This window comes from Cucumis melo, chromosome 10 (genome assembly GCF_025177605.1).
Source record: "Cucumis melo cultivar AY chromosome 10, USDA_Cmelo_AY_1.0, whole genome shotgun sequence".
NCBI lineage: Eukaryota > Viridiplantae > Streptophyta > Magnoliopsida > Cucurbitales > Cucurbitaceae > Cucumis > Cucumis melo.
Genome location: NC_066866.1, coordinates 3,207,551 through 3,227,127, shown reverse-complemented (window position 1 = coordinate 3,227,127; position 19,577 = coordinate 3,207,551). Strand labels below are relative to the sequence as shown.

The 19,577-nt window shown below is 36.7% G+C and overlaps 5 protein-coding genes and 1 non-coding gene across 10 annotated transcripts; 2 read left to right on the top strand and 4 right to left on the bottom strand.

Moving 5' to 3' along the window:
* The first annotated feature begins 1,164 nt into the window (after positions 1-1,164).
* On the top strand, positions 1,165-3,191 carry LOC103489038 (uncharacterized). The gene is made up of 3 exons (XM_008448029.3): positions 1,165-1,662; positions 2,321-2,488; positions 2,759-3,191. The coding sequence occupies exons 1-3, from the start codon at positions 1,323-1,325 to the stop codon at positions 2,977-2,979; spliced, it is 729 nt and encodes a 242-aa protein (XP_008446251.2). The 5' UTR covers positions 1,165-1,322; the 3' UTR covers positions 2,980-3,191.
* Positions 3,150-4,587, bottom strand: LOC103489037 (protein PLASTID REDOX INSENSITIVE 2, chloroplastic). Its single transcript, XM_051091179.1, has 4 exons — positions 4,512-4,587; positions 3,890-4,233; positions 3,718-3,813; positions 3,150-3,615 (listed from the first exon to the last, which is right to left on the bottom strand). Exons 1-4 carry the CDS (start codon positions 4,570-4,572, stop codon positions 3,421-3,423), a joined length of 696 nt encoding a protein of 231 aa, XP_050947136.1. The 5' UTR covers positions 4,573-4,587; the 3' UTR covers positions 3,150-3,420.
* Positions 4,092-9,814, bottom strand: LOC103489040 (DNA polymerase lambda). Of its 5 annotated transcripts, XM_008448033.3 has the most exons (16): positions 9,602-9,620; positions 9,406-9,527; positions 9,180-9,317; positions 8,699-8,995; positions 8,438-8,516; positions 8,227-8,357; positions 7,732-7,794; positions 7,397-7,576; positions 7,253-7,306; positions 6,995-7,083; positions 5,846-5,936; positions 5,669-5,749; positions 5,344-5,411; positions 5,171-5,255; positions 4,965-5,083; positions 4,092-4,233 (listed from the first exon to the last, which is right to left on the bottom strand). In XM_008448033.3, the coding sequence occupies exons 2-15, from the start codon at positions 9,514-9,516 to the stop codon at positions 4,985-4,987; spliced, it is 1,566 nt and encodes a 521-aa protein (XP_008446255.2). In that variant the 5' UTR covers positions 9,517-9,527; positions 9,602-9,620; the 3' UTR covers positions 4,092-4,233; positions 4,965-4,984. The 5 variants fall into 5 exon arrangements, with proteins under 5 accessions (XP_008446255.2, XP_008446254.2, XP_008446256.2 ...); XM_008448032.3 differs by lacking the exons at positions 4,092-4,233; positions 9,602-9,620 and adding an exon at positions 9,683-9,814 and having other exon boundaries at positions 4,804-5,083; XM_008448034.3 differs by lacking the exon at positions 4,092-4,233 and having other exon boundaries at positions 4,804-5,083; positions 8,699-8,992; positions 9,602-9,621.
* A 60-nt stretch (positions 9,815-9,874) lies between these two features.
* On the top strand, positions 9,875-14,859 carry LOC103489039 (DEAD-box ATP-dependent RNA helicase 22). Its single transcript, XM_008448030.3, has 8 exons — positions 9,875-10,201; positions 10,612-10,899; positions 11,036-11,149; positions 11,233-11,720; positions 13,432-13,756; positions 14,067-14,219; positions 14,484-14,535; positions 14,639-14,859. Exons 1-8 carry the CDS (start codon positions 9,875-9,877, stop codon positions 14,665-14,667), a joined length of 1,776 nt encoding a protein of 591 aa, XP_008446252.2. The 3' UTR covers positions 14,668-14,859.
* A 1,605-nt stretch (positions 14,860-16,464) lies between these two features.
* TRNAR-ACG (transfer RNA arginine (anticodon ACG)) lies at positions 16,465-16,537 on the bottom strand. The gene has a single exon. It is a non-coding gene; the product is annotated as a tRNA-Arg (tRNA).
* Positions 16,538-16,646: 109 nt separating this feature from the next.
* Positions 16,647-19,577, bottom strand: LOC103489042 (IAA-amino acid hydrolase ILR1-like 1). Its single transcript, XM_008448036.3, has 5 exons — positions 19,083-19,577; positions 18,279-18,404; positions 17,842-18,156; positions 17,607-17,735; positions 16,647-17,518 (listed from the first exon to the last, which is right to left on the bottom strand). The coding sequence occupies exons 1-5, from the start codon at positions 19,554-19,556 to the stop codon at positions 17,126-17,128; spliced, it is 1,437 nt and encodes a 478-aa protein (XP_008446258.3). The 5' UTR covers positions 19,557-19,577; the 3' UTR covers positions 16,647-17,125.

Below are 19,577 nucleotides of genomic sequence, written 5' to 3'. Positions count from 1 at the left end.
TGTTGATTATGAAGAAAATTATTAGTAATAATAATCATAATTGTTTTTATTAAATATCTTATTGTCTATTAAAAAATGAAAGTGGATTTTTTTCTTTTAAATAAATGATGGTCTCTTGGGAGGCATCACCAAAATGAAATAAATAAAATAAATATTGTGGGTCAATAGATTCCAAGAAGGTAGGCTTTTTTTTTCTAGCTGTCTGTTCATAACTACCAAGGGAAGTTTATGGGGCCTTAGTTCTTTGGGATGGCTTTGGCTTGATAATGACAATGAAAATTAGTCTTTTTTCCCACCTATGCTGAGACAGATTCCCAAATTCTTTTTGTGATATGATTTGGATATAATAATAATAATAATAATAATAATAATAATAATAATAATAATAATAATAATAATAATAATAATAATAATAATAATAATAATAATAATAATAATAAATTATCCTAAATGAATATTCTAGCTTCATAATGATTAATAAAGTATTGCAATTAGGTCCTTTTGTTTATGTCAAACAGGAAGTAGTAATCGTTAAGAATAATGACCATCCGTATATTTTCAAATGGTACAAGACTTTGCTCCTTGTTCTTATCCAGTTAATGTGGGTCTTTGTTTACGTTTCAATAGCAAATTATATTAGCTCAAATTATATTGAAAAAACTCGATTTGCATTTTTTTAAAGAAAGAAAGTTAAATGAACTTATAGAACGACTTCTTGTATTACTTTTTAGTCCTTGAATAGCCTTAGGATTCATAAATTGATATATATCATGAAATTCACATTCCTTTGGGGTATGTAGATTTTCGCCTATATCCCAACAAGCAAGCGACCAAATTCATACTATTACCCTTCACTCTCACATATGAAAGCAATTTTTTCGTTATTTTTGTTGATGACGACATAGTTTCAACATTTTAATAAAACTCTCAAAGGATACCAATAATTATATAAGTTAAAAAGGTTAATAGAAATGAAACTTAGTAACAACCAATCTTTATTATTTTCTTTTTGTAAAAGTGATTTATAATAATATAAGATTATATTACTTTAATATCAAGCTGGAATAGCTCAATTCGTTAGAGCGTGTGGACCTTAACCACAAGGTCAAAGGTTCAGACCCTTCGTCTAGCGATTCTTTTCCATTCTTTTGACAATTAGCGTTTTCGTCGGTCATATACTTCACTAGGCCCATTGGGTTCATGGGCCTGGGCCTCAAGCTGCTTGCAAGTGAAGGAAGAAGCATGTTCGGAATCGAAACCCCCAATTGATTCCATTTTCGAAATTAGAAACAGAGAAAACCGCCGGTGATGATCGATCCAAAATGGCGACCAAGCTTCTGACGATCGGGTTTCGGCACCTAGTGTTCACATCAACGGCGACAACCAGACCAACCTCATTTACTACTTCATCTTCTCTTTCCTCATTTCGACGCGTCTTCCTTTCTAAATTTTCATCACCTTTACCGTCTTCTTCCGGCATTGATTGCTCTACTGCTGCACCTGCGAATATCGGTGATGTTCCTGAAGAAGTTGTTGGGGACTATGTGGACGCCGTTTCTCCTGCCGTTGCTGTCAATTCTTCGGCTGCCCAGCCTGTGTTTCCTACTCTCCTCCAGCCTCGTGTTGTTATCTATGACGGTATCTGCCATCTCTGCCACCGCGGTTCGACCTCTTTCCTCTCCGTCTCAAATCGCTCTGTTTACTGTTCATTCTGATTCCTCTGTTTCATGAGAATGTGTCATTGCTACCACTGTTACATTCAAAGAACTCAAGTTTGTGCATAATCAGATTGTCATTCTCTTATATGTTTTATATTTAAAACCACTCCTACTCTTAGGTTTTTGCCTTAATCTTGTGACATCCTTTCCTTTTTTCTTTTTCCTTTTTTTTTTATCTTGGGTGGTGCTTTGAATTTCCTTCCCTCGTCTTTACACACTATGAACTGTTCGACATTGATACCGTCCAACTTTTGGAGGAGTTTGGTGACTGTAAGAACCTGTGAATCTTAAAACAAACCGTCTCTAATTTCAAGGCCGCATCCTTTTTGGTGTGGTATGTAATTATGTATTGGATATTTGTTTGAGAAAGAAGGAAATAAGTCTTCCCACAGTATTAAGTTCTATTGAACCCCAAGGTGACAGATTGAAAGTTTTGTCCAAGTTGGATTATGGGTTCCAACAACATTTAATTCTCCTGTCGTGTTTCTATGTCATTTCACTTCCAGTATGCTCAAATTTTTAGAGGCTGAAATAGGACATTCTGTTCCATCCCTCCCATAGTCGTGTTCATATCTTGTTCTCTTCATTGCTAAAATTTGCAGGTGTTAAGTGGGTTATAAAAGTTGACAAATATAAGAAGATCAAGTTTTGTTGCCTTCAGTCCAAAACTGCTGAACCATACTTGAGACTGAGTGGCCTAGACATAGAGGATGTTTCCCATCGTTTTGTGTTCATTGAGGGCCATGGTTCTTACCACCAAGGTTCCACAGGTACTTAACCCTCCTTGACGAAGAACAGTTACAGTGTTCCATTTATAACTTTGATCTTTCCCCTTGTTTTCTTACTGGTTGTGGATGTAAGACCCAAGATTCATTGCCAAAGTTAATAAAGCATTTTAGAAAGGAGATTTCCTTTTCTCTTTCTTGTGTAGATGGAATTATAACCATTACTGTAACAAAACTTTTGTAAAAAAGTATATTGTTCCCTTCTCGACTTTCTGGTTTTATGAATATAATCAGGAGTACATTGTAATTCTGCAGCTGCTCTGAGGGTATTGTCCTATTTGCCTCTTCCTTACTCAGCCTTGAGCGCCTTTTTGATAATCCCAACTCCTCTTAGAGACAGTATCTACGACACTGTTGCCAGACATCGTTATGATATGTTCGTAAAGGCTGAAGGTTGCTTGGTTTTACAAGATGAAGAGCTCCTTGAACGTTTCATTGACAGGGAGGAACTACTCAATCAACGCCATCATGAGTAAGGAACCATCTCATGTCCATTGCATTTTCTCTTGTGGACATGGAATTGTAAATGTTAGTCTTACGCTGACCCTCCCCTCTTTTGGACAAAAGAACATGATATGATTAATGTATTTCAAAAGACTTCAGCTGGAAGTGTACTAGTCGGAAGGTGGCGTACTGTAATGATCAGTTTTAAACAAGAAAGGACAACATCCATAATTCAAAATTACCATATTGAAAGTACAGCTAGAACAATATAGATTGCTAATGCAGACAATACACTGAAGCTTTTGGTTACAATGAAAGAGTTTCTGTTTGCTTTTTATCTAAGTTCTATCCTTATATCCCTATCATCCCTAGATCTCGGATAGTTCATTCAAGAACAAACTCACCCATATCTGATCAAAAGTTATGGTAAATCAGATGAACAAAATGAATTTCTAGTGCAGGAAGGGACTGTGTTAGGTGGCATCATCACCAGTCCACTGATTCCAGTCTTTATCAACATGATCTTGAGCCCATTTGACAGCAGCACGAGCAGCTTGAGGGCCTCCAGGTAATCCTCGTTCGTTGATAGTATCAGACATATCAATAAAAGGTAAAACTAACAAAGTTCCAGGTCCGCCATACTCGGTATGCATGAAGGTATTGAATATCTGTTGTTGAGAACAACAACATAAGTAATAAAAAGTAAGAGTAATATTATTAATGTCAAATTAAGATAGAAGGTGAGAGCATTCATGATATTTCATACATACCTCAGTGCATATTCCGACGACCTGTTGAAGTGAATCCCCGTAAATATCTTTCTTAGAAAGCTTTTGAAGGAGATGAGCCCTGAACTTCTCGGTCTCCTGAAGAGAGAAGAATCTGTAAGTGAAACTGAAGAGAAATGGAAATGATGGGAAGAGAGGGGAAAGAGAAACTTACGGCGACGGCGAATTCGGGTATTGGGTCGGGGAATTTGTATTCGGCGGCGGTGCAAATGTGGGTTGGGAAGGAGGAGGAGGAGGAGGAGGGTAGTGTGAGAGTGGGGGAGAGGCGAGGAGGAGCTGAAGGATTATTAGAGAAGAAGGATGGTGGAAGAGAGGGTTTATGGAAGGAGAAGAAGAGAGGAGGGAGGAGATTGAAAGAAGGAGATGTAGTCCACGCCATGTTTATCTGCTGCTGCTCGGGTTTAGGAAGAACGTAGAAGAAGGGTTTATCGATGGATTTTCTCTTTGCACTCCATCCGTTTTGGGAGACACCCACGATTGAGTCTACGTGGATCCAACCTTAGAAATTACCTCATTATTCTTCGCATCTGAGTTCTTCACTCAACAAAATTCTTGAAAAATAAATAAATAAATAAAAGCAATTTGACGTTTATTAATTCACCCACTGTTTTTAATTTTTAATTGAACATAAAGGTAAAAAATTTGTAGTATTCTATTTCAATAAAATACTAGCCTTACATAAAATAAGCTTAGCAAAAATACAATTTTAGGAGTTTATGAGATACACTATTACAACAATATCCCTACATATTAGATAGAGAGATTTTCGAAAGTACCATCCGCATTGTGAAAGTAGCTCCCCAAATTTACTATGAAGAGTTGTGTCATCATAACCATGTTAAAAATGTCAAAGTTAAAATTTTTAAAATATATATGAATGCATACATAGATTTAATGTCAATTTTAAAACAGGGATAGAATTCGAAGTTAAGGGTTTAGAATTGAGTCAAAAGTTGACTCAGCAGTAACCGTACTTAAAAAAAAGGGTTTAGGATTGAAGTGGATACGAATAAAAATAAATTATCACCCTAAATTTTAAGTTAAAAAATTGGTAAAATGTATAACGGATAACGGAAAGCTTAAGATAAATTATTATTATTTAAGATGTAACATTATGAACTAATATTTTTAAGAGTGCCAACCAAAAAAGTTCGCAAGAGGACACTGGTCTTGATAATTTTCTTATGTACATTCGAAAGAACAAAAAAGGAAGAAGAGGAAAGAAAAACCTCCTATTTACAATCATGAATCATAGATTCCTTTCATGAGGTTCCAGCCATGGAAATCCAAGGAACTCAAAAACCTCTTTTTCAGTATCAAACTTCAAAGTTGCGGTTCCTCTAGCACCCTGCAGCATAACCACCAACAAAGGAGTTAAGGACAGCCCTGTATTTGAAGGTCATGCTCCCTATTAACCAAGTTAAGTTTTCATTACCCTTTTACCACCAGAACCCTGAGTAGATGGATAAAGCCCAGTATCATCCAGCCTAAATCCTTTTGATTCTGCTAGTAATCTCAGTCTGTAAACATAATCTTAATTCACAACCAAATCATAGTTGAAAACTATGTCAAATACACACGTATAGAATTAGCTACAAACGAACAAACCTCCTATTTAGTACGTCATTTCCAGTCCATGCTATCAACCCAAACGCATATATGTCTCTCGGATATACCTACAAGAATTTAATCCATGACTTATATATGAGGATAAGAGAAACCAATGTCCAAGAAATCAGAATATCACAAAATATCCAAATCATCGCCGGTACTGTTTGGATGAAGAAACAACAAACATAACTAATAGACATATTTATTAGCAGGCATGAGTTTCTTTTACCATCCACATCAATTCTTAACTGATATGAATCTATTCTATTCTAAAATAAGAAGTGGCCAAAGAAAGATAGATTAGAAATAAGAGGACTTATGCCTTAAGATCTATACGGTGGCGCAATTCTCTTCCAGGATATGTGCAAAGGCCAAAATACGTGTCAACACCAGAATCGGTTCCCTGTTTGTGGTTCAACAGTGAAAATAAACAGAGGGATTGAGAAACGCATTCATGGCATCTTGGAACTGTTTAAACAGAAGGGAAAGGTAATTTGACCTCCTCACTGTGGGTGCTGAATATCAGATCCTCCCTTAAAAACTTCATGTCCTTTAAATGCTTTACATATTTTGGTAGGAAACCTCTATGGCTGAAATCACAGAGAAAATAACACTCTCAAGGGACTATAAAGAAATGGATCAAATCAATCAAATTGCAGGATAGTGGTTCAATCCGACAGTAGCATTATATTGATACAGAAACTAGCACAGAGCTTTCAAGTGGAATGAAATTGAATGCAAACGAGACCTTTACAGTGCGATGACAAATAAACTTCTTAAACCATGCTTAAACATTTAGGGGACGTTTGGTCCAAGGGTTATTACTATTGGGTTGGGTTAACCCAACCCTTGCTTGGGAGAAGGGTTATCATGACCTCTTTTCTCTCTCTCCTTCTTCTTAAACTTTTTTCAACTCCCCATAACCTTTTTAAACCCTTCTCCCAAACATATCCGATAAAACTAAACCTAGTTTTATCATAACGCTAACCCTCCATAACCCAACTCTTCCCTCAAACGGCCTTTTAGTTTTTAAATCCAAAATTAGATGCTCCAAGACATATACTCATTTGACCTGCTTTACCTTCTCATTCATAGTCAGAGTCCGGGCATTCAACTAAAACCAGTTTTAAGAGTATTATTTCTTTCTTCCTTTTAGAATTCTGTTCGACGAATTGGAGCATTGATGGACTTTTTCAGTATTACAAGTGCAGTTTTGTTTGTTGTGATGAAAGATTTCAGCAAGTCTTCCAGGGCACAGGATTGTATTTTTAATCAAGTTTGAAGCAGCACCGATGATTGCCTTTCCTTGTGTTTTCCTTTCCATTCATTTTTTAAGCAATTTGTGATAAAGATTTCAGCTGATTTGGGGCTCCATGTTAAAATATTTTTCATTTATCTTCGTATTTAGTTCCTCTTGTTTTGCTCGGGTTCCAGAGGGTCTTGTCCAGCTCATCATAATTTTATTATGTTCTCTCTTTTCTCGATTTATGTTGTATCTGTTCTTTTAGTCTTTTTTGCTCTGGGTATATTTCTCTTATTCTTTGAGCATTAGACTATTTTATTAATATTAATAAAGAGGCTCGTTTCCATTTTTTTTAAAAAAAGTACTATTACAGAAAGAAATAAATCAAGGTGAAATCTCTGAAACCTTTTCCCATCAGGATGTGTGATTACAATGTCCATATCTCCACAGGACGACTTCCCTCGCCGAAATGATCCTCCACATAGAATATCAACCTAAAGCAACGGACAGAAAAAAAAAAAGACAATATGAGCACTTTAATGTGATGCACCTCGAAGTTAATGGATTATAATAGCATTTACATCTGAAAGTACAAGCGCCAAGATGATATCAGCTAATAACCATATTCTTTAGATACAGATTTTCAGATGTTTCAGTTCTCACCCCAGGTAAAACATCTTCCCCAGCCTTCTTTAAAAGATTCTCCATGTCCTGAACCTATGATCAAACCAGATGGATTTCAAAAATTTGAGAACACATGAAAAGATCAGTCGCTGTTGCAAAATCCACAAGAGTAAAGCAGCCAACCTCATTACGTGGTATTCTTTGTTTAATATCATCAAAATATTTTAACCCCAATTTCTGTGCATGGGTTAATGATTCCTCCTTTTGCAAGTCATCAAGTGTCCTATATCCTTTCTCATACAATCGCAAAGCTGTGGCTGGGCCAATGCCCCATACTTCCCCAAAAAGGGAGATTGTCCGAACCTACAATGGTTAAAAATACAGTATAAAATGTAAATAAGGAGAAAGAGACAAACAAGCACCAATAATTGCAACCTAGAAGAACAAACATGTATATGGTAATCAAAAAAAATTATCGGAGTGGAAGGTTTGGGGTTTTATTAAAAACCTGCAAACACCTTTTCATCTGTCTCAAAGTGCTCCAATTTTGAAAGCTTTCCAGTTGTCACTATCTCTTGAATCTGCAAGCACACTAGTCTTCTGTAATCAATCATTTCAGATAGAAGTTTTTAGTGTAAATAGTTCTTTGTAGCCACATTAATTCATTTACAAATTCCAAAGCATTTAGAACCATATTATTCACCCAATGACATGTCCTATCCTCCTATGCCGAGATGGATTTCCTATATGTCCTGCAGAGGTCGAAGTATCTAAGTTTCACAATTAACCTAGCAAAGATAGGCCAGAACTAACTCCCGAAAAGTGGCTCAATCAAAAGGATATTATTAACAAGCAAATTGATTGCAGGTGACTTATGAGGCAATATTCTACACAATACAAAGATTACTGCATTCCACCGAAAAAAGAGTGGCTGGAGTGAATAAAAGCAATATTCAACATAATACAATACCCCAAGAGAGAAATAAAGAGCGTATTACAGTTGTTTCACTCACATGATCCTGCAATGACTTTCCTATGGCTGGCAGGTGTTTAACTTGATCAATGCTTTCAATTTTAAAAGGTAGCTTCTCAATTACTGGAATTGCCTTGTAATAGCTAAATGACCTTCGTTCATCACCCAATGCTTGAAATATAAAGAACACAAGCCATCAGAAATTTCAATGCAACAAAACAATCAAGTAGTTTGAAGGATGTGATTCTCACCTCTGTATATGTTGATAAGTTTTCCAAAAATCTCAGTTATATTCTTATTCATATCTGGTGGACTGTATGACAAAGATGTCTGCAAAACATTCACCTTATTAGAACACACTGAATAATTCAGAAGTGAGCAGTCCAGAGAAAACTGGAAGTTAATTTCAAGAAATTCCACGGTCAAGCCACAATTCTATAATGAAACATTCCTAATTTATGGAGGAACATGTTCACAACTAAACCTTTGAATTGGCGATCAAAGAAACTTACATTGTTACCAACAGAATCAGAAGTCCTTGGACTAGTTACTGTCTGACCAATACTCAATTTGGAGTCCTCGAGACCTGTAGCAGTCTTTGTTACCAACGTTGAAGCATCTGAATCTCCACCACTTTCAAAACTTACTGCTTCTGAATTGTTGGGAGACAATTTTAGTTTTTTGGGAGTAGACTGTTGTGGATTATCTCTTCCATCTTCATCTAAACCCACTTTTACAGTGTACAAATCCTCTGAGGCCTTCTCCCCTGAACTTAAGCTATCTTCCAGCCACTGATACGAGAGAACCTTCTAAAAAATGTGTAGAAATCAGCCTAATTCGAAAATTTTAAATACCTCGGAGAGAAATGCAAATTTGAACTTCAATAATCATTCACAAACAATCGCCCCAAAGTTCATAAGTATGAGAACCCACATGCAAATATACATTTGTAATCAGAATCAATGAATGCTTCAACAAAAAAACAGGACTAACCCCTTTAAAGCGCGCCAAGCGGGCACTGTCCACTTTCTCCAGAAGAGCATCCGAGCTCGAAGCAAATATATGGCTGACCATTTTCGACAAACGCTCCTCAATACTAGCACCCATTTGGACCAGCTTCTGTTTCCAAATCTTCAGCCACAAAAAACTAATACCCAAATTACGAATTTTAAATTCATTGACATACAAAGTTGCAGGGAAAGATAATGAAATGCAAGACCTGCAATCGGCGGGTTTGCACCCCCTTTTCCACTAAGAAGACAACCATCCCTGCAAACATTCCATGTGGATCCTCCGAAAGACTTTGCCTTTTCCTTCGTTTTGGCGCCATGAAAGCTTCTTCTGCACGAGATGAAACTATGGTCTTGTGTATTATGTATAATAAAATTGAAATACGTATTTCGACTATGATTGACCTTTCAATAAGACACGTGTCCAAGAGTTTGATGGTGATTCGTCAATCAATTTAACACGTGTTCGTGATGGGGTCCACTTACAATTCGAGTGGACCGCTTGATCAGATTGAGTTGGACCCTTTTGCTGAATATCATTGTTGTAGAAGGATTGCTTAAACCCTAAAACCCTTGACAAAAAATTCTCTCTTTTAGCATTTCACAGAATAAAGAAGATAGGATAACAGTGACAGCAGAAAGTTAGCATTTTCAAGGCTCAATTCGATTACAGAGCCAATGCTTCTGTATCGCTCCGTTTCTGCGCTCCATCTAGAGAGACTAAAGTTATCGTCTAAGTTGCTTTTCTCATTAAAAAATTCTAACTTATTGGTCCCCAGCTCATGTTCTATCCGAATTGGGTTGGTTTGTTTGAAACAACCATGCTCTAGGCAATCAAGGGCTGTTGGAACTGTTGCTGCTTCTGCTGCATCAACTGCTGCCGATGGAATTGGAAAGGATACTTTTTATGCGGCAGAAGGTGTTTCTTGGACATCACTTGGTGTCTCTGATACTGTTTCTCGAGCTCTCGGTAGTGTCGGAATGCAGAGGCCATCTTTGATTCAGGTACCTGTCAAGAAAATTAGAGTCTTAGCAGAACTTGTCGTCTAGTGGGGTTGCTGTCGTGACTATGTTTTGGTGCTTAAAGATAGTAAGGGAGTGAATTAATGTTTGCTTGTATAAGAATTTAGCTTGTTTCTATACGATTGAATGCATTCTCCCTCAACTTGGGGTTTTTTGGTTTTCTTGAAACATCGAAAGAAGCATAGGAAATCAAGGAAATATAGAAGAAATGACTTAGTCTCTCAAGTAAATGTAAGGTGTAATATTTTTGATACATGTGCTGCTTTAGGTGATCTTGATAGTGTGTCAATGGAAGCTTTTGCAATCCCTTTCTAATCTTTCTTGGTTGATGCCTTTGTTGTTCTCTACCTTTCTTTTTTATCACTTCTGATGGATTCTTGTTTGCATTTAAGGCTGCTTGCGTTCCCTCTATAATGTCAGGAAACGATGTGGTCATTGCAGCCGAAACTGGTAGCGGTAAAACGCATGGTTACCTTGTGCCCCTAATTAATAAGATATGCAGTGAACATGGTGAGGACAAGTTGACTGATGGAGACCAAGACTTGGCTTCATTGAATAAGCTTTCTCTCGTTCTTTGTCCAAATGTAATGCTGTGTGAACAAGTGGTTCAAATGGCTAATGCCCTTTGCGATGAACATGGAAAATCGCTTCTCAGAGTTACAGCTATTTGTGGAAGACAGGTAAAAAACGTTGTCCAAGATAACATATGATTGTAATTGTTGCTGAATTTAATTTATTTTACATAATGAAATGTGCAGCATACTACTTTGACAGTGTTGATATGATTCTATATTTGACTACGTACTCTAACTGCAGGGTTGGCCAGTTCACAAGCCGGATATTGTTGTATCAACTCCAGCAGCTCTACTTAACTATATTGAACCAAACAGGAGTCGGCGTTCGGCGTTTCTTCGTGCTGTGAAGCATGTGGTATGTTTCTCCCACTCTTTGCCAAAATAATCTTACTTACATGATGTAATGTTTTATTTCTGTTCGACGTGAAACTACTGCAGGTTTTTGATGAAGCAGATATGCTTCTTGTTGGCAGTTTTCAGAATAAGGTCATCCGTCTTATAAACTTGCTGCGGTTTGAAGAAAAGCTATTGTCTCGTTCAAAAGAATTTCCAGAGAGGCTCATGGAATTAGAAGCTGACCCATTATCCCAGCTTATTGTACAGGATGAGGATGACCTACAAACTGAAACCACCTCTGAAGGGGAAGGTGAAGGGGAAGAGGAAGGGGAAGGGGAAGGGGAAGGGGAAGGGGAAGAAAGTTATAACGAAGTTGAATCTAACAACATACAGGATGAAACTGAATGTGTGTCTGGGAAAGTTAAACACTGGAGAAGAGTACGAAAAAGTTACGAACGCAGTAAACAATACATTTTTGTTGCTGCAACTCTTCCTGTGAATGGGAAAAAGACTGCTGGTGCTGTGCTGCGGAAAATGTTCCCAGATGCTAGTTGGGTTAGCGGGAAATACCTACACTGCCACAATCCCAGGTACCGCTCAAGTTGGTCGTAATCAAATGTGAAATTCATAGAAGATTCTCTTAAAGGGATATAACTTGTGAAAATTGAAATTTCTTGTGCTCCAGCAGATTCTTTTATCAGATAATCAAACCACTTTTCCCATAAATTTTTTTAATTAGTTTAATTGACTAATGGCCACCAAAATTATTTAATACTATGGACTTTTACAAATTTCTGTTTTCTATCTATAGCAATTGGTAGTTTTCATGATTCAAGATTCTCTTGCTTTTTATGTTTGGTAGATTAGAATTTTCTGAGTGTGTAATTGGTCAAGGTATTTAGGACATTTGTTAGAGCTGGATGTATAGAACCATGGAAGGGGGCAAGATCAGCTAGTGGATAGAGTGAGTTTGAGAGACTGGTTAGGAATAGGATTGATGAAGACCAAGGGTAATTCTATTTGAAGATAGAAGTATAAGCTTAGACATGTATAAGCTAACTAACTGAGAGGATGAGTCTTTTTCTTTTTAATGTCTGTGAGTGTTCTTGTCAGCTTACACGCACCTCTACTAATATCACGAGACAACTTGCATGACCCTACAACATCTTGGTGTAAAGGAAACTCGTAGGAAATTAATTCTTAGATAGCTGAGAGGATGAGTTAGGTAGCTAAGGAAGAAAATCTTTAGTAGGGGGAGAGATCAAAGCTCTTGAACATTAGGGTAGCTTTTGCAGTGCTTTGGTATAGTGGGAGTTTGTTTTAGCCTTATCAGAAGTCTTGTCCAAGCTATACTGTATAAGTTCTTTTTGATAGACCCCTGGCCCCAATTGTACACCTGATCGCAAGAAAGGGGAGAATATGTATGTTGCTTAGTTACATTTTTATCTGAGTTTTATTTTTTCTTTTATCTGTGAGACCCATGTAATATTAGTTGGTAGTGGCTTTATTACATAGAGTAAGATATAGTCTGCGTGGGATTATGTTGACTGTCTTCTTCTATGCTTTCTCAATGTGGTTATCTTATGATAACCATCTAGTGTGGATATGAAAATCTTAAATGACTTGAACTTGATATAAGTTCAAGACACTTTTATAGTTTGTCTCATACATCAAAGGGTGCAAACCTACTAGCTACATTGTGATGACCCCTTAAGAAAGATTTCCCTCTGAGTCAGGTAAGGAGAGGCAAGGAGTCCCCAATCTCTCCTGGATTATTCCATTCTTTTACATAAATAAACTGAATACTATTACTTTATTTGATGAAAACAGAGAAAGACACAGCAATTAGTTCTTAAGGTTTCTGCAAATTTGACCTTTTCTCTACACTGGAACATTGTTTGTTGGTCAGTGGTTAGGTTACCATCTAGGTTTCGGCAAATTTACACCTGTACTAGAAAATTGGTTATTAAACCTTGGTTTCTGCTAACACTTTTCCCTTTCATTTATGTTCACAAACATCAGTTAGAATTTTGTTTCCTTAAATTTCACAATTTGAACTTAGTAAAAGGATAATTGTTGGTGTCTTTTTAGTTTTTGCAAACTTCACTGAGTTACCATCCGGAGTTAGTTAACTGACATCTGTATGTACCCAAAGACCAAGCGGTCTTGGGTTTAAATCTCTATTCCTGTTTGTATCTTTAAGAAAACTTTAAAATAAAAACTTTACTGAGTTTCGTTTTTGCCATTTCTGCAATTGGCTGCATATTAGGGTAAATAATTGTACTCTGTATTCTACTGTAGATTGGAGCAGAGGTGGGTCGAAGTGAGCACTGATAACCAGGTGGATGAACTCATCAAGGCAGTGAATCAATCTAAATCTCAACTTAGGGTTCCTGATGACGGTGTCATCCGAACCATGGTATTTGCAAACACAGTTGAAACTGTTGAAGCAGTGGCAAATATATTGTTGGGAGCAGGTAAAGAATGTTTTCGTTACCACAAAGACCGCAGTTTGGAGGAGCGGTCGAAGATCTTGGCTGATTTCAGAGAGGAAGGTGGCGTTTTTGTATGCACTGATGCTGCTGCAAGAGGAGTAGATATTCCGAATGTATCCCATGTTATTCAGGTGCTTCTCATTTCATAAATGTTTTCAGCAGATGGCTCTAGTATATCAGGATCCAATATTTAGGATTCAATGGTGAATCAAAGAGTTCATAAAGTATCAAAGTTAGTGGGTTGTTCTTCTATAGAAAAAGGAATCAAAATTACTTGGTAGATCAGACTTGTTCGCATCATTCTTTAAATTATTTTGGAAACCATTACATACAAGATTTATTCAACTTTTATAATTCTATTAGCATTTGATTGTTCATTCCAATGGCCTTGCTTTTAATATGGAGTTGATTGATGAATATCTGTTTTTTCCTCCTTTTCAGGCAGACTTTGCTACTTCTGCTGTGGATTTTCTACATAGGATTGGTAGAACTGGTAGGGCTGGTCAACGTGGACTTGTCACTAGCCTGTACACTAAAGCAAACCGTGATCTCGTTTCAGCAGTTCGACGTGCAGAAAACTTATCCCAACCTGTGGTAATTGTAAAACTGACTACTGCTCACTCTTTGAGAATCCCTCTTTCCTTCTCCAACTCTGAACACCTCGAATCAAGATATAATTTGACTTAACTTTGCCAATATAGCCAGCACAGTTTTATCATTTAGTTTTCCCCGTCAGTTTAGAATTACCTTCACTTGCTAACCACTCCCAACTGCAGCCATCACTTCCTTTATTGGATCAATTCCTTGATCTTCCTTCAGTGGTTGAGTTTTGACTTCTTTTACGCTTTCTTGGTGCAGGAGGCAGCATTTAGCAGGAAACGAAGCTTCCGAAACAAGCTCAAGAAACAAGGTAGCTTGATTTCTAACTCAAAAAAAGCCAAAAAATATGATAGTTGAAATGAAAGAACGAGTGTGAAATCATTAAGACTGATATATGCATCATATTTTTGCAGGTTCTGCAAAAGAGAGCGTTATGGCATGAATAGAAGATAAATCTTTTAATGTATAGATGAAGAATGATGAACACTATTAACATTCCCTATTGCTTCACACTTGATCAAGATCTTGAAATGCTTATCAAATCTTTTGTTCATTCGATGTATACTTGAAGAAAAGGAAACAAAGAAAAGGCTTCTGATATTTATAGATTTAGAATGCATTCAAAAGTTAGAAATATCGTTATGACATCAATTCCTATTAATTGTTGGATGTGAAATGATAGTTACTATTTAACTCCATGGTTAAGCCTTTGCTGCATCTTTTTGGAGGAAAAGAAAAAGGCTAGAAACATGTGTAAGACCCATAATTTATTTTTTTTTAGTTTTTGTTCTTGGAATTTTTTAGGGATTTTTCATGTCAATATTGATATAACACACGCACACACACGGAATAGATGGAAATATCTTCCTATCATCATTAATCTGTTATTACTATCATCATTATTGGTTTGTTCATACATTCTGTATTTGTGAATAATCCATTTCAGTCACCGTAGCTCTATACAAAACTTGTGGATACCATTTTCTAAGATCAAGAAGAGAGAAAAACACACGCACACACACGGAATAGATGGAAATATCTTTGAAACTATTGAATTAGAGAGCTTAGAGGAACTTTTGCACTGCTTTTTATTGAAATTAGTGGATTAACTAATGAATACGGAATGATCATTGTTGCACTTATTCAAGTCTAGAGTAAACTACTGATAAAATTAAATGTTTAGAGTTGAAAATGATATAATTTGGTAAGTTTGTGACTAAATTAACTGTTTGTTTTAAATTATACTCTTCTTTATTATGAATGATCCATGTCCCAGATATTGGGGCCTTATACAGCCGACGAAAGTTGTGGGCACCATTTCTCAAGGTACTAAAGAATCTTAGTATAGTAAAGAAGTAGTAAAGAATCTGAACATAGTAAAGAAAATAAAAGGAAAGCACAATAACCAACATTTAAAGATGTCGATATCTCAAAAATGTAGAGCCTTCAATTCAAAAACAATACCTCCAAACGCCAAAACAAGACAAAGTTGCAAAAAGTATTTTGTTCATACATTCTGTATTTGTGAATAATCCATTTCAGTCACCGTAGCTCTATACAAAACTTGTGGATACCATTTTCTAAGATCAAGAAGAGAGAAAAACACACGCACACACACGGAATAGATGGAAATATCTTTGAAACTATTGAATTAGAGAGCTTAGAGGAACTTTTGCACTGCTTTTTATTGAAATTAGTGGATTAACTAATGAATACGGAATGATCATTGTTGCACTTATTCAAGTCTAGAGTAAACTACTGATAAAATTAAATGTTTAGAGTTGAAAATGATATAATTTGGTAAGTTTGTGACTAAATTAACTGTTTGTTTTAAATTATACTCTTCTTTATTATGAATGATCCATGTCCCAGATATTGGGGCCTTATACAGCCGACGAAAGTTGTGGGCACCATTTCTCAAGGTACTAAAGAATCTTAGTATAGTAAAGAAGTAGTAAAGAATCTGAACATAGTAAAGAAAATAAAAGGAAAGCACAATAACCAACATTTAAAGATGTCGATATCTCAAAAATGTAGAGCCTTCAATTCAAAAACAATACCTCCAAACGCCAAAACAAGACAAAGTTGCAAAAAGTATGCTAGAGGGCTAGATCATGAGCAGTGAGTGATAAGTAAAAGAAGTGGACAAAAGAATTAAACTCAAACAAATCACTCTAATTGAATCAACGTCGGCAACAACCACCAAACCATCATCAAACCAAAAAAGAGAAGGCGCCAGCGACTCCACTGGGGATCGAACCCAGAATCTCTGGTTCCGTAGACCAGCGCCTTATCCATTGGGCCATGGAGTCCTTGTTGGTAAAGATGAACACAAAACATTACATAAAAAATCAAATGTTGAGAACTTATAAAAGGTAAGTGAAATGGTATAATAAGGATTGCAAATGGAGACGATCAAGATTTTGTTAATCTAAGTTCACCCAATTCTTGACAATATTATAAAAATCCAACAATGTCGACCAACTTAGAAAATTTGTACTTCTCGGAAGCCCACTAACACTACAACACACTTGTACACATGGATAATAAGCTCATATTCACAGCCGAGGCCATCGTTGTTGCTTGGCCTCCTGTTTATCCTTCTAGTTCTTGCCATGTTCATTGTCAAGGAAAGAATCTGAGATGTTGTATACATATTCCATGGCTGTTTTTCATTTCTGTTGTCTTCTTGGTGTTGTTTCATCAGGCTTTATGTTTGCTGGTTTTTCTTTTGATATGTATAAAACAATGTTCCACAATCCGAACGACTTATTGGTATTGACATTGATGGAAGAAACTGAAAGCAAAACTCTCTTGTAATAAGTAAAAGAAATTTCCCTATTCAAGTTTGTAGAATATGGGGAAACGAAAGAAATGATATAAGATGCACTGACAATTATTCAGTGGTCAAAGAAAGAATGGGATGTTGATGATGAATTCAAGAGATACGAATATGCCACTGCTGCATGAATTGCTGCGCCAATTGGAAGCACATTTTCATCAATTTTATAATGAGGGCTGTGTGGAGGATGTATAGCTCCGATTCTCTCGTTATATGTGCCAAGAAATAAGAAAGATCCTGGCACTTTGTCTGCAAAGAAAGCAAAATCTTCACTTCCCATGAGGCTTGGAGATACTTTTGTTTTTTCTTTTCCTACAATTTCCATGGAGACACGTCGAACATGTTCATATATTTTCTCGTCATTTATCATTGGAGGAATTGTTGGGTGTTCCTTGCCTAGGAAATCAATCTCCGCCGTGCACCGATGCACCACAGCCTGCCCATTAATGACCTGTCACAAGAAATGAACAATAGAAGTTCAGTCAGAAATTACAGTGACAAGTCATCTGTTCTGTACAAGACCCTGTACTCGGTGTTACCTCTGCTATCCTGTCTCTTAGAGCATTAAAGCTCTTCTTGCTGAAAGCTCTGAAGGTACCAGCAATAGTTGCGGACTCCGGGATGACATTGAGTGCAGTTCCTGCTTGAACCATGGCCACAGAAACCACCTGCAGCTTTCAACTCTTGTATGATCAGATCAGGCCATAGAGTTGCAAAAGGCTGAATTGAATCCATTTAAAACCTTTTCATTTGTGTTCAGCTGAAACAAAGTACCTGAGAATCTAAAGGGTCGATCTCTCTTGAAACTATGCTTTGCAAACTTATAATTGCTGCCGAAGCTGCTAAAATAGGATCAATTGAATCCTGTGGAATTGCTGCATGACCCCCTTTCCCCTTTATCTTTGCTTTGAAGCTTCCACACCCTGCAAGAAACTCGCCAGGGCGTGAAGCGACAACGCCCACTGGATATTTATGCACGACGTGCAGTCCAAATATAGCTTCTACACCATCAAGCGCACCTTCATTTATCATGTCTTTTGCTCCTCCTCCTTTCTCCTCCGCTGGCTGAAATACAAGAACAACAGAGCCCTGCATTGAAGGGAAATCTACATATTAACAAGAAAAAGGATACAAGATTGAGTCATAATCATCTTAAAAAGTTGACATAAAGTTATTGGAAGTAAGGAGTACTTGCAATGTATTTTGAGAACCTGTAATTTATGTCGCAGTTGATTCAGAATCTTAGTAGCACCAAGGAGCATAGCAACATGAGCATCATGACTACAAGCATGCATTTTCCCCTCAACTTTGCTCTTATGTTCCCATTCCACCAATTCCTGTATCAAAATCAATTTGGAGTTCAAAAACGAAACTTTCTTTATTTTAGATTTTCACTCATCTTATGTATGAAAACCTCACAACTACTTTCTCCAGCTGCATTACACTGTACATCGTTATATGGTCCAGTTCCACATTAAATGAGAAAGATAAACCATTTTTTAAAATAATAATATTAATAATCTATAATCCCAATGGCTGGTCCTCACTGATTGTAGACTCTAGTAGATCTGACACCATCTTTGCTTAATTTAAAAAATGTTTAAATTGCAAATTTGGTCAAAAATGTCCTGTAAAAAGTTGGAATTTATTCTCATTCGTTTATAAAAAAAATAAAAAAAATTGAGTCCTAAAGTTTGATAAAACCGTAACTACTTATGAGAATGTTATCAAATCATAGACAATTTATGAATTTTTGTCAAATTAGCAGTTCTGTCATTTATCAAGAATGGAAAGTCTTCCATGGGTGCAGTCGTAATCCAGTATTGTCGGTCATATAAAATAAAAATGCGATTAATAAAGTGATGAGAACAAACTGAAGATTCCCATAACACCAAATTCAAGAAAATAGATGAAGAATTACAATTCAAGTTCAATGGGTCATTTCATCGAACAGAAGATAGCATTTAATGAATGAAGAATTAGAATGAGAAACATAAAATTATCCAAAATCTAACCTCAATAGGCAAAGCATCCATATCAGCTCTTAGAGCGACAAAGGGAGGAGAACCAGAGCCAACGAAAGCCACAACGCCGGTACCGGCGACCGGCCATCGATAAGAAACACGGAGATTGTCAAGCTCCTGTCTAATAAGCCTACTGGTTTCAAATTCTTCAAAAGCAAGTTCTGGGTTCTCGTGAATTTTTCTCCTTATGGTCTTCATCCAATTTACAGTGGTGGGATGATTGGCGAGGTCGAGAATTTGGTGTCTGAGTGAAGAAGTATGATTGGTATGAAGGGAAATGGAGGTGGTTTCATTGAGATCGGGAGATTCAAGGTTGAGAGAAAAGCTTAAAGGAAGAAAAATGGAGATGAAAAATAATATGTACAAAAACTCCATTATGGGTAAGGAAGAAGAAGACGTTGTAGTAAAACCGAAACAATCTTCTATTTGTACTCCATTGATGAAACAGTTTCTCCTCGTGCCCATTTGATTTTGTGTCGCCGATTC

What these genes read in the sequence shown, in the direction of transcription:
- LOC103489038 (XM_008448029.3), top strand. Translation starts at nt 1,323, where the DNA reads ATGGCGACCAAGCTTCTGACGATCGGGTTTCGGCACCTAGTGTTCACA. An exon ending in CTGCCATCTCTGCCACCGCG is followed by an intron (nt 1,663 to 2,320) that starts GTTCGACCTCTT and finishes TAAAATTTGCAG; the next exon opens with GTGTTAAGTGGGTTATAAAA. An exon ending in TTACCACCAAGGTTCCACAG is followed by an intron (nt 2,489 to 2,758) that starts GTACTTAACCCT and finishes GTAATTCTGCAG; the next exon opens with CTGCTCTGAGGGTATTGTCC.
- LOC103489037 (XM_051091179.1), bottom strand. Translation starts at nt 4,572, where the DNA reads ATGGTTATGATGACACAACTCTTCATAGTAAATTTGGGGAGCTACTTT. An exon ending in TACCCGAATTCGCCGTCGCC is followed by an intron (nt 3,814 to 3,889) that starts GTAAGTTTCTCT and finishes TTCTCTCTTCAG; the next exon opens with GAGACCGAGAAGTTCAGGGC. An exon ending in TCGTCGGAATATGCACTGAG is followed by an intron (nt 3,616 to 3,717) that starts GTATGTATGAAA and finishes TCTCAACAACAG; the next exon opens with ATATTCAATACCTTCATGCA.
- LOC103489040 (XM_008448032.3), bottom strand. Translation starts at nt 9,516, where the DNA reads ATGGCGCCAAAACGAAGGAAAAGGCAAAGTCTTTCGGAGGATCCACAT. An exon ending in ACTTTGAGACAGATGAAAAG is followed by an intron (nt 7,577 to 7,731) that starts GTGTTTGCAGGT and finishes TAACCATTGTAG; the next exon opens with GTTCGGACAATCTCCCTTTT. An exon ending in AAAGAATACCACGTAATGAG is followed by an intron (nt 7,307 to 7,396) that starts GTTGGCTGCTTT and finishes GTTTGATCATAG; the next exon opens with GTTCAGGACATGGAGAATCT.
- LOC103489039 (XM_008448030.3), top strand. Translation starts at nt 9,875, where the DNA reads ATGCTTCTGTATCGCTCCGTTTCTGCGCTCCATCTAGAGAGACTAAAG. An exon ending in AGAGGCCATCTTTGATTCAG is followed by an intron (nt 10,202 to 10,611) that starts GTACCTGTCAAG and finishes TTTGCATTTAAG; the next exon opens with GCTGCTTGCGTTCCCTCTAT. An exon ending in AAACAAGCTCAAGAAACAAG is followed by an intron (nt 14,536 to 14,638) that starts GTAGCTTGATTT and finishes ATATTTTTGCAG; the next exon opens with GTTCTGCAAAAGAGAGCGTT.
- LOC103489042 (XM_008448036.3), bottom strand. Translation starts at nt 19,556, where the DNA reads ATGGGCACGAGGAGAAACTGTTTCATCAATGGAGTACAAATAGAAGAT. An exon ending in AACTGCGACATAAATTACAG is followed by an intron (nt 18,157 to 18,278) that starts GTTCTCAAAATA and finishes CCTTCAATGCAG; the next exon opens with GGCTCTGTTGTTCTTGTATT. An exon ending in TCGACCCTTTAGATTCTCAG is followed by an intron (nt 17,736 to 17,841) that starts GTACTTTGTTTC and finishes TGAAAGCTGCAG; the next exon opens with GTGGTTTCTGTGGCCATGGT.